This window comes from Procambarus clarkii, chromosome 89 (assembly GCF_040958095.1).
Source record: "Procambarus clarkii isolate CNS0578487 chromosome 89, FALCON_Pclarkii_2.0, whole genome shotgun sequence".
NCBI classification, from domain to species: Eukaryota; Metazoa; Arthropoda; class Malacostraca; order Decapoda; family Cambaridae; genus Procambarus; species Procambarus clarkii.
Window position 1 is genome coordinate 8,086,864 of NC_091238.1, and position 13,014 is coordinate 8,099,877.

At 42.4% G+C, this 13,014-nt stretch overlaps 1 protein-coding gene across 6 annotated transcripts in view; it reads left to right on the forward strand.

Moving 5' to 3' along the window:
* The window catches only part of LOC123773474 (HAUS augmin-like complex subunit 1), a 32,547-nt gene extending 24,006 nt beyond the window's left edge, over positions 1-8,541 (forward strand). For all 6 annotated transcript variants that reach the window (XM_069317921.1, XM_045767273.2, XM_069317919.1 and 3 more), the window contains 2 exons: positions 3,614-3,703; positions 8,337-8,541. In XM_069317921.1, coding sequence (XP_069174022.1) covers positions 3,614-3,703; positions 8,337-8,471 — 225 coding nt within the window. In that variant the 3' untranslated portion in view covers positions 8,472-8,541. The remainder of the gene's footprint in view (positions 1-3,613; positions 3,704-8,336) is intronic.
* The last annotated feature ends 4,473 nt before the right edge of the window (positions 8,542-13,014 follow it).

Here is a 13,014-nt window from a genome sequence, read left to right on the forward strand (position 1 = left end):
ATACATGACCATTGGTCACGTATGCCAATGGGCCCATATGAGCATACGTGATTTTGTCCATGATTTCTCAAGGATTTCAAAAGGTTTGAGAAAAACTTATTTAATTTAATTACTATGATAACATCAGTCAATTTCCAGTGTGGATTAACTTCAGTTCTTTATAGGAATCAATGGTACTTTTAGCTACTTATCTTTAAATATTATATCTAATTATATCATAATCACATCTTATTTCAATAATCTGTCTAAACAATAAATATAGTCAATAAATAAACATTGTGGGCTACCCTTCCCACAAGAAGGTAGGAGCCAGTTCGGACTTCAAGCGTCCTGAGCATGGTCCGAGGGATATCGTTTTGTTTATAAACAGTGTCAACACATGTTGCTGTTACGAGACCTATATCACGGGAAATACATTGCATTAACTAATCTTATATCACCTGTCATAGCTCTCTAGATACTGGGGGAGTTCTGGAACATATATATATAGGGAAAATTCCTAGTACTTTTCTGCCTCCCTGGGTTTGTCCCTTTCTTGTCTGTCTTTGGGTAGATAGCTTCAGGGAGCCGAAGGGTCTTCCCCCAGAAAACCAGCGTTAAATGTAATGAAGCGCCATTTTCTAGGTGAAACCCGGAGGCTCCCTGGCATCCCTCCCTCTCTCCGGTCGGTGGCTTTTTCGTGTGTTTTGACATCCAGCCTCAGAACTGAAGGTGTGGGTTGCTGGTATGAGGGGTCTGGGGTTCCCCCTTCCCCCTCCCAGGGATGGGGGGAGCTGCGCAGACGGTGGCGCGGCAAGTGGTGACGTCATGCTTGTTTTTCTTTGGGGGAGTTCTGTCCACTCGTTTGACTTTTAGTAGTAGTTTCAACCAGAACAGGGGGTTTGTTTTGGGATGCTTACCTTTCTGGGTGCCTGACCCGGTCTATGGTAGACATAGAATGCTCCAAATCACATGTGCTATTTTACAGGCCATTGATCCTCGTGCCTCTCTGAGGGGGCCAGGTTTTAGCTCGTAGTCCCCAGTAGGCCTGTGAACTCCATGCACACTGATGCCAAAGTCTAATATATTGCATATCAGCCTGGATAGCTCTGGGAAGCCTCCAGGTCTCAGCCAGACAATGGCATTTCATTACATTCAATGCTGTTTTTTTTTTTTTTTTAACTTTAGTCACTTTGCCACTCCATGGCAATATGCTTCAATGGTATTCACCATATAATGTTCTGTTGTCTTCTGCCAACAATTGATACATAATTAAACTTTAGATTATGTATTTATTTCCTGATCTCGCACATTGGGTCTCTTCCCAGAGCCTGGCTTGATGTGGATGCTCTCCCCCATTAAGAAAACTGATATAAAGTATACTTTGTCTGGGTATTTTTGTCCCATTGCCCTGACCATTTATGACAAGAGTTTTTTGATGTATGACTGATCTATGATGATTTGATGTATGTGGATCTTGTATGGTTTTTAGAACATAATCCTTGTCTCTCCCCTTCTCAATTTGACTTTTGTATGTGTTGCAGCATGACCAACATCATGGAAGATTTTGAGGTCTATATTCATAATGCTTTTTCTGAGGGGTCGTCATTAGTGAGTGCTGCTTTCAACCTAGATAATGTGTATGATTCTCTGGAAATATGATATATTTGCCACTCTTTCTTCAAAGCTTCCTGTCCTGATAAAACTTCAAGCACTACAATCACCTTGTCATTGACTGTTCAATGAATCACTAACTATATATTTAACAGATCTCTAACCCTGGCGATGGAGGACAGAAGAAAATGTATACAGTATATACTGGTTAGCATTGTAAATGTGTGGCCACATCTGTGGTAGAAAATAATAATAATGATAAAAAGACAAAAAAAAACTTCAAAAGTTCGACTGTTTATCTGCCTCTTATCACCAATTTGGAAGGGTCTCGACTTGATAATAGTCACAAGCTGAACAGCAGTGATGTTAGCTCGTGCTTCATGCACCACCCTTGGTTGCTCACTCAATACTGAGGCCTTCACACTCGGGAACGGTGCCCATGATTTAAAAAAAAATGGCTTTTGTTTACTAGAGCCCTGAAAAAGCCTGATGTGAACCTCGTGTAGCCACGGGACTTTTGCATCTGATTCAGTACTCTAAAACATATACTGTACATGATATGTGCAGTGCAATCAGTTAGGCCAAAATTATATGTGTATGGTATGTGTAGTGGAGAGGAGTTAATGATCTGTCTCTCTTGACTGGGGCTGATTCTGCTTTTTATGTGAATGACAGCAATAGCTCCAGCCTATATATGGTAGTGCATCATCTTGGGCTACCAAGCACAAGTTTGAGATCTCTTATACTAAAATTTGTGCTATGAGACTTGCTAAGCAATTTTTTGTCCACTGTCTGCCCTTGCCCCTGTGACAGTCAACCTGCATATAAGGATCGTGCAAACTCTTAAGGTTGATAGTTGATGACCACCTATCTTGGTGATCCCATGTCCATTACCTTTGAACTGAATGTTCAATGGCTCTCACCTTACTTATTGTTGCATACCAAAAATTTTTTTTTTTTTTTTTTACACCCCACTATCTGGGTTACTCCTGCTGTTTACCCCTCACATTTTCATTATTTACCTCCTTACTCCCAATGTTTACCCAATTACTCCTCCCATTTACCCTTCACATTTGGATTTCCCAAAGATTTGGATTACTGGAATTCAGATTACTGAGCTCTTATACTAGTTTCTAGGTGTCAGGGACAGGAAGCCTGTTCATAGGCTTATCAATTATTCTCTGACATCAGCTACTGAACTTTCCTAGAACGCATTCCTCAACAATTGCTTAATTCCGGTAGGTCCATTACTGCTAGGTGGAGAGGGGCACGTGTAATTACCTAAGTGTAGTTACAGAATGAGAGCTACGCTCGTGGTGTCCCGTCTTCCCAGCACTCTTTGTCATAAGTAAGGAAACTTAAACTTACACTCTTTGTCGTGTGTAAGGAAACATGCACAACCATTTCTCTTCTGCCTTAGGGATTGAAACTAAGTTCCTCGATTTTAGCCAACAACATAGAGCACTGTGTTGCAGGAGTTACAACTACCACATTCTCATGTTGGCATCTAGGTGATGCTGACTGTGAGTGAAGCATCAATATAATCTGTGACAGAGACTGGTAAATTTGTCAGTGAGAGATCCTGAGCATCACTCGAGAGATGCTCAACTCGGTGACTGCATACCAAAGCTATATGTACATGTGCATAATACAGCTCTGAGAATATGCAGACGGCATGACCTAGACAAGCAAAATGGATGGGTGATGGCAGATACTATAAGTAACCTCCTCCTCCTCCTCCTCCATTTATCTGATCTTTCCTTTCACTTTTTGATATTTGAAGTTATATGATATGCATTATCCATTTACTAAATTACAATAATACTATCTTCAAAGTCTAATCTAATCACACCTATACTAACTTATGAGTGTCTGTTAAATTTGCCTTACCTAGCTTAGGTGTGGGTAAGTTTGACTCTTCATATATAGGACATAATTGAATAGGATTGTTGGTAATGCATTTTATAATTTTGTAGCTATTTTAAGTTAAAGTATTATAGCAGTTCCCATTTATCTTCAGGCAAAGCTGAGCAAAATTCCAATATCAAAGAACATCATGCATGGATCTCTTGTGAAGCAGTGGACAGAACTTCAAGATCTGGAGAAGAAGGTTAGTTAGTCTCCAGTTCTGAAAAGGTGTTAGTAAGTCAGTTGCTGAGCATATGTGACCCCAGATTTCTCATTGGCGCAATACTATAAACGGGGCATCATTCTCGAACCACCAAAAATCATCACAAAACCAATATTTTTGGGACATAATATAAGAAATGCTGCATATTATATATCTTGAATGATGAAGTTATCCTACTTTGAAATTGAAATAAGTTTTTTGAGGTATAACTACACACAAAGGAATAAGGTAGCTCATGCTATTCTCACCCCTGTTCATTACATTTTATGTATGTATGTATGTGTTCACCTAGTTGTGTTTGCTGGGGTTGAGCTTTGCTCTTTCGGCCCGCCTCTCAACTGTCAATCAACTGTTTACTACTATTTTTTATTTTTTTTCCTCCCCCCCCCCCCACACACACGCACACACGCACGCACACGTACGTACGTGGAGGGAGTGAGTACTGTGAGCTGGAGGAGTCAGGAGTCACACTGCAGCAAGCTCCTGGAAATATCGAATTACCTAAGTATTGGGAACAGGTTGAGGGCTACAGTGGTGTCCCAGGTTACATAAAGGTTCAGGGAAGTGTAAAAGCAAATAAAATACAATAAACAAGTAAAAGTGAGTGAAAATAGCTGAGTGGAAAAGTTTGTTCCGGTTCTAGAACAAAAACAAAGATGGCCGCCGCCACCACCCCCACTGAGAATGTAAACACACCAACAGGTGATGGTTTCAAAGGATTCTCACCACAAGATATAAGGAAAGGAGGTGTTCTTGGCAGGTTAGAGATAATTGAGAATATGCAAAAGAAGTATGAAGAAAAAGTGCTTAAATTGGAAGAGGACAATGGAGCTCTTAGAGTATGCTTCAGCAAGGTAAGATTATTACTGCATTAACAGACAAGGTAACAAATTAGGAGGAGCAAATCAAGGAACTAGTGAAAGAAAATGAGGTGTGGTGACTTTGAAGAAATAAACAAGAAAATAGACTCATAAGGTGAACAACTCCATGGGAGCCAGAGAGCTAATATAGAGTTAGGTAAGGATCTCCAACTGGAAACTTCACTGACAACTCACATAGAGGAGGTGAATAAAGAACTAGAAAAGTATAAAGAAGAAATAAAAGCGACATATGCTCAAGTTGTAAAAGAGAAAGAGACTATCAAAGAAGTGTGTTCGGAAGTCAAAACCAGAAATGACCAACAAGAAGCAGAAACTAGGCAAGCAATTAGGAAAGAACTGGTTACCAACAGTAAACTAGTACAAAACACTGCAGATAGAAGTAAGTCCATAATAATTTTTGAATGTTTAGAGAAGGAAATTTCATCTAATTTCATCTAAATTTCATCTTCAAAACAGAACCCTCCTGGTAGAAATATTGCAACCTGAGACCGAACAAAGGCTAGAAACTCCTCCAAAGAAAAACAAGCAAACAAACAACACGTCATCACACTGCACCCCACTTGTTCGCACTGCCCCCCCCCCCACCCTTGGGGAGGTGAAGAGGGGGGGGGGTCTCAACCCACCGAGCCAGCAGCTGGACCATCATTTTGTTGACTGAAGCTATACGGGATGGACACCTGCTCTGGCCTCATTTACTTGATTGGATTTATCCTACTGGTGTTCCTTCTGCATGTTTGCCATGGCCAGGAGTTTTGTACAAAGGCTGCATGTGCTTAGGGCTCCCTTCCCTAAGTCCCCTGTGAGTACACGCCTTGGGGTTCAGAATTCTCTTCTCCGGGATCTTCGGGCCCCCATTCCCGTAAGGGGTAGTGACTGCTTGGTTTGCTACCTCGCCCTTGGGGTCAGCTTAGGTCCCAGTACTTTCATTTGGCCCTGGGTTGGGAGTGGTTGTTTGCTGGTTGGGGCACGCTGGGCTGCCTTGCTTGCATAATCGCAGCAGCTGTAACTCTTTCTGGTCCAGTGGGTTGTGTGGCTTTCTTGGCATTCACTTTCAAAGCTGGCACAGTCCTTATTAGAAGCTATCTAGGTACAGTAGAGCGGTCCTCCTCTGGGTCTCCAGGGTTGCTCATTTCACACAGGCCAGTTTTCCCAGATATATTACGGGCATACAACTGGCTTTGGTGGTCCAGCGCCTGGCCTTTCCGTAGGGAAACAACCCCCTGCTGGCCCTGGAAAGCCCTGTCGGGACTTTGTTGACCACAATGGATGAGTTTCTGAGTCCCATCTCGCCTTGTGCGAGTTTGAAGGTTGCTCATTGCCCCTGTCTCAGGGCGACGATCATCTGTATTGCCTCCGTCATGCTGCTTGTTGGGTTGACGACACCTTCGACCCGGAGTCTTGAGACTTGTTCTCTATTCGTACTCCAATTTACCCATACTGAGGTTAGGGGTCAAGAGGCTCGCACGTTGCATGCTAGGTTTAGGTTGCTGTAACACACGGGATTGGTTGCCCGCTCGAGTACCCTGGAGCTGCCCCGTTGTGGTTATAGGGATCCGGACTTAGGGGCGTTGGTCCCTTTGACCTTGGTTCTGTCTGCCCTTTGTTGGGGTGTTTCACCGTTCTTCTCTCCTCCCACCCTGCTTCCAGCTCCCAAAACGTTTGAGGGTTTTGGGGCAGGATTTAGCTGGGGATGAGGCTCAGGTGACTCCGGGTGTTGCCCCATTCGAGGCGGGGACGGAGTCATTCGAGCCAGTTCCTCCCTCCAAAGCTCCTGGGTCCTTCCAGCAGGTCCCTTTCTTGGATGCTTTCCCTTGAACTTCGCCTTTTTTTTCGAGGGTGGAGGGCTTTGAGGACAGCTCTGCCCTGGATCCTAATTTGGTGGATTCTGGGGCTGGATGGGAGGTGGCCTGGAGTGCTTGGGCCCCTTTCGATCCTGCCTGGGTTTCAGTGCCTTCAGGGTAGGGTCTGCTGTTGTAAGGTTCTGGGTTTTCGTACCCCACTTCCTTGTACGAATTTGATATGGTCCCCCCCCCCCCCCCCCCCCCCCGGTTCCCCTGGGTTCCGCGACTGCATTCTTCCAGAGGTTTTCGACCTCTCAAATTTCTGCTACAGAGGTTCAGGTGACTCTAGGTGCATACCTCCTGTTCGACCCGCCTTCTGCCCTGGTGCTCGACCTGGTCTCTTGAGTTCAGGTCTTCTTCGCCATATTGGATAAGTTATGAGGTGCCGTGCCAGCATCTTCTTGGCCTGCAGACTGCCCTTTCTTTTCGTTGGGGGCATGGCATATGTTCTGTCGTTCCTGCACGCTTGAGTGGCAGGAGCTCACTACGGTGTTGCAAGTGTATATAGGGGGCGCATTTGAGCAGCAGCATGCGTGCTTGTACGCCCCTGTGCTTCCTCGTGAGGTTGGTGTGCTCCAGTTGCATGTTCAGATCTCTTCCCTTTCGGCTGCCTTAGCTGCGGAAGATCTCCGCGCTCGTGGGCATTTGGCTTCAGCCCTTCGCTTCTTTTCCCTTCTCGAGCTGTCCTCAGACTGGCTTGTGGAGGATGTGGAGGAGTTGTCTGCCGCATTGACTTCAGCGGCCAGGGACCAGATTCACGAAGCAGTTACACAAGCACTTACGAACGTGTACATCTTTCCTCAATCTTTGATGGCTTTGGTTACATTTATTAAACAGTTTACAAGCATGAAAACTTCCCAATCAACTGTTGTTATTATTATAAACAGCCTTCTGGTGCTTCGGAGCTCTTTAACTGTTTAATACTGTAATTGTAAATAAAGCCGTCAAAGATTGAGAAAAGATGTACAGGTTCGTAAGTGCTTGCGTAACTGCTTCATGAATCTGGCTCCAGGGCGTCGGCAGCATTGCTTAAGCTGTTTGTGCCTATTCTCCAGTAGGCAATGTCCTTGTTTTGTGCCTCTCGCCTCATGTGTCTGTAGGCTTTCCTCTCGCTCTCTATGGATTCTGCTTGGCTCTGCGGGCTTAGGTTTTTGTCTCCATTTTATCTGCTGTTGTTTGCAGATTTGGTTGTGTCTCAGTTTCTCCAGGCGGCTTCGGCTAGTTGCCGCCCTCTTTCAGATATGCTGGCTGTTTGGGGTGTGCATTCTCGTACTTTTCGGCAGGGTCATTCCAGGGCTCTGGCACCTGCTAGTCGAGGTGGGCCTTTGGTGCCAGTTTCTGAGCCGGCATCTGTTCCAGAACCATCTTTGTCTGGTAGGCGGTGTTCGCTCTGCATGCAGGTTGGGTTCTCGAAAGGGTTGCCAGCCCTTTCCCGGGTCGCCCCGTTGACAGGGCATTGGGGGGGTTCAACTGGCACTGTTTGCCCAGGCTTGGTCACATAATTCATGGGTGTTTCAGGTCGTGTCTTCTGGCCTGCGGTGGCGTTGGGCCGCTCCTTTCCCTTCGGGGCTGGTGGGGCAGGTTTCTTCCCCTTTGCTTTGTTGGGTCATCCCGGAGCGGGTGCGTTTGGGCGGGGTCGAGATAACCTTGTCCCTCAGGAGGGTTTCCTGCCTGTTTCCGGTACCGAAATGGGACTGTGTGGATCAAATCACGCTATTGTGATTTCTGTGTGTAAAGTTTTAGGCAGTCTCTCCTCTTGTTCATGCTGCCCCTCACTCTTCTGTACCTTTCCTCTACCCCTCCCTCTGCCAGTTCTCTCTCTCTCTGTCCATCTTCCCTTCACCCTCCCTCTCTGCACCCTATATTTATTAATATCATTTGTTTTTTCAGGTAAATAGCTTGGAGAACCAATTGAAAAGCTACACTCTCCCGCCGGACATGTCTCTGGCCGAGGTCGTGGTCGAGGAAGCACGCCAAGAGTTAGCAGCCATGATGGCTAAATTGGCTAGTGTTTGTAGTAATTAGACCAACATATTTGTTTTTTTTCTTCTACCTTGCTATAGGATTACTTTGAATAAAGCTAGTATTAGAAATGTTAAGTTATTTAATTTTGGCCTTAATATAATTTATTACATCTTTGGCTAAGTTGACCTGGTAATTTAGAATTTGTTTTGATATATACTTACAATGACACACACTATCTTGCTGTGCAATTAAGCCAAGAATATTTTCTAGACATTTGCAACCTTATCCACTATACTGCACCGCAATAAAATATGGCGAGCCCCTGGTGTGCAGGACTAAATTGTCCTAAATTGTTATATGTGGTCAGGGGAGGTTATTTGTTGAAAAAAAATGCAAATAAATACTTGCTTTGGCCACAGTGGTGTCCAGAAAGTGGGGTGTGATGCCATGGCTGGGTGGTCTCCGGTGCAGGAGACTCCCAGAGGTCGCACGCCAGATTCAATAAGTGCGAGTTGCCACAAATATTTGTTAATTTTTGCACACTAATTTTAATGCATTTGTAGTTTTTTTCTGGCTTATCCTATGTATATGGAAGTTGTTTACACTGTTCATACAGTAGAACATCCATACTGTTCAAAGAAACTGTTACATGTATCACTAATGTGTCCACAAACATTGTTCATTTTTTAAATAATACATGTTCAATTATTTACATTTACAACTTGTTTACACACTATACACCATCACAGACTATATACATCACTATAAACACAGTACTACATGAGTGTGATAATCCCTGATGTAGTCAATGGCACACAAGGAAACTTTGCACTCAACACATAGATAGATTTTTCGTTGACTCTCTCATTGCATGTGCTTGCAAACAACACAACCACATTTACCCTCATCATGTGTTCCTGTACTTAGCATGTAACCAAGCTTGTGTACAGCAAGATTTTCTTTGCACATCAGTATATTGGGCACTGCACGAGGCCTTGTTGGTGTACAAACTTGCGTCAAAGTACTACCTTCCAGCCCAAATTTCACAAGCAATTGCGACACCAAAGCAAGACTCAGTGTATGGACTAGTGGTTTCTTGCTTGTTTTCACCAAATATACGTTGAAACAGTTCAACACTGTAATGCCCACAAGGTGAAAATACAACTTCTTAGTCCACTTTACAGATTTATGCATATTTGATGGCACCAACCATCATGTCGCATTTATCTAACAAATGTGTAGTTATACTGTAGTCTGACACAATTAGGTTTATAGATTTTTCCCCATGTTGAAAAAGTTCATTTTCCAACTGTCCACCAATGCACCTGTATGAATAGTCAACATATTCATCTTGCATCTGTCCTTCCAACAGATAAATTCTTGTTGCATTTTCTGAGCTGGAAATCATCCACTGTAATACCAGTTGCAAACAGACATATCCTTCCTGTGGCTTTACAATGCTACAGATGGCAGTCTTATATTAAAGGAGGAACCTATCATGACATGTATTTGCTGAACAATGGGGTTGGAACAGTGCTGTCTTTGTTCCAATAACCCTGGATCACGTGTCGGGGAGGATTTACTGGGCGCAATTCCTTAACTGTAGCCTCTGTTTAACGCAACAGTAAAATGTGTACTTGGGTGAAAAAACGATTCTTCGCGGCAGGGGATCGTATTCCAGGGACCTGCCCGAAACGCTACGCGTACTAGTGGCTGTACAAGAATGTAACAACTCTTGTATATATCTCAAAAAAAAAAAAAAAAAAAAAGATAATTGCACAAGTCATCAAACAGTGTTCTCCCTACTGCTATGTTGACTTGGCCGAGTGTCAATCACTTTATATGAGGAAAACATAAAATGCAATTACAGTATAATAAATATATTTTGTATATAATTATACATACATTATTGTAACATTAATTGAAATCTAACAAAGACCATTAACCCATTAACTGCGTTGCCTCCAAATGTGACACCCCCGCAGTGCGCAGGAAATAAATTCTCTGGAAAAAATTCTTTTTTCTTTTTAAAGTGTCAAAAACCCTTCCCTCAGTATGGGTATGTAAAAAAAAAGTCGAAATTGTACTTACTTTGGCTGCTATGGGGTCCGGAAGTTGGGGCGTGACGTCATCATTCCCCGTGCGCCCGTGCCGTAAGCTCTCGGGGGGCGGTGGGGCGCGCGAATTGCAGCGAATATATTTTCGTTCATTTTTTGCGCACCTTTCCAAATACATTTTCATTGTTTTTATGTGCCAATCCAATGTATAATGAACACGTACACTATAATATCTCAGTACAACATCCGTACTGTCCTTAGACACAGTGTTACGGTCCATAGAATTTCCCAAATCAGCCCAAATCGGCCCAAAACTACACAAATCGTCCTAGCATTACGTAAGTAATGAAGAAATATGGTATATTTACTTACTATAATGTTGGTGCTACACGTAGAACATGATCAAACCTATTTTTACTCTGAAATAATCTAATTTTATAATGAAATGAGACGTAAATATGTGAGAGGTGACGCCATAGGAAGTCGACGGTCCAAGCGACAATTGTGTGGAGCGACTTATCCAAGATATATGGTCGCCTGGAGAGTGTTTGCTGCCATAACAGCCTCCTGTACACAGTGATCCAGTCCTTTTCGTTCATTGAACACCGAACCCTACACGCCCTCTGATATATTGCTTAATTAACAAATATTCACAAATAAAGATTATATTTGTATATGTTATCAGAAAGGCAGATATAAAATAGTTTTTGTGAATCCATCACAGAGATTATACCTTATTAGAGAGGAAAAATATTCATACTTTAAACAAGGCTTCATGGCCGACGCTCTCCTTACCGATATGGGAACTATGACCTTCCGAAGATCAATGTTAATTTAATTTAGATATTGTAATAAACGAAGTTTTCTATGTCATCATAAAGACATAAATATAAGCTGCATGTTAATACTTTGGCATAAATATAACTGAAGTGAAAGTGAAGATATATGCCTTTTTATAGTTACTTGATGGCTCGCTCAGGGAGTGTGAAGGCCTCCACACAAGCCAATCAATTTTATAATTACTTTGCATATATGCAAAGTAATGCCATAGGTCTTTGTCAGAATAAAGACATGTAGACGATAATGTAACTACATTTCAAGGAAAACATATCTTAATATAATTATTAAATGAATGCAAAGTTATGGGTAAATAAATAGCCAATACCACACAATCGCCGGTGTCCGGACACATGAATAGTCGCATTAGGTGAAAGGAAATGTACCCAACCATTTCTATTTACCCAACCAGTTTGTGCACCCTATACTCATCCTCTGTGCGGTAATTTATTGTGCACCCCATACTCATCTTGTTACCAGTAGTTTGTGCAACCCATACTCATCCTGTGACCCGTAATTTATTGTGCATCCCATACTCATCCTGTTACCGGTAGTTTGTGCAGCCCATACCCATCCTGTGACCTGTAATTTATTGTGCAACCCATACTTATCCTGTGACCTGTAGTTTATTGTGCAGCTAATACTCATCCTGTGAGTCATAGGACATTGCGCAACCCTTTCTCATCGTGTGAATCTTTGTTTACTTTGCTCTCCATATTCATCCTCTGTGCGGTCCGTTTAATTATAATAATAATTTTTATTTAGGCAAAGGAACATACATAAAGAGATTTTACAAAGTTTGTTGGCTTTGTAGATAAGAGCTAGTACATACAATGCCTAAAGCCACTATTACGCAAAGCGTTTCGGGCAATTACCACAAGCTACCACAAACTACACAAACTTCAGAAAGCTTTCTGGCAATACGTTAGTAATGAATAAATATGATATATTTACTCATTATAATGTTGGTGCTGAATGTACAACACGAAAAAACATAATTTTAATCTGAAAAAGTATCTTTTTATAAAGAAATTAGACGAAAATAAAAAGTTGGTGACGCCAAATCAAGTCGACGATCCAAGCTTCGGTTAGGTTAGGTTAGGTTTGGTTAAGTTAGGTTAGGATAGGTTAGGATAGGTTAGGTTAGGATAGGTTAGGTTAGGTTAGGTTAGGTCAGCCTAACTTAATATATCATATTTATTCATTACTAACGTATTGCCAGGAAGCTTTCTGAAGTTTGTGTAGTTTGTGGTAGCTTGTGGTAATTAGACGGACCCCCTCTGCGTGATAGTTTCTTGTGCAACCCATACCCATGATGTGAGTGGTAGTTTATTGTGTACCCTATACTCATCCTGTGAGTATAGGGTACACAATTCTTGTAATGTTATTTGTCTATTTGTACTCACAGCATTTGTGCGCCCCTTGAGGGACTTGAATTAGAGGTGGGTTGAAATAGCCTAATCTACTTTATCCCTTTGAGATTTATTTATTGCTTATCTCAATAAACATACTTGAACTTGGGTACACAATGAGTTCATTTGTACTCCATACTCATCATCAAGAAGTGTATTTTACCAGCATTGTAATATAAATTAAGAATAAAAGCTTAACTGGATTACGGACCCATAATCAAAATAAGAGCCATCACTAATTATCATGACAAATTGTCTAGGCTACACTTCCGCCTTCGACAAGCTGCCGCCGGATGT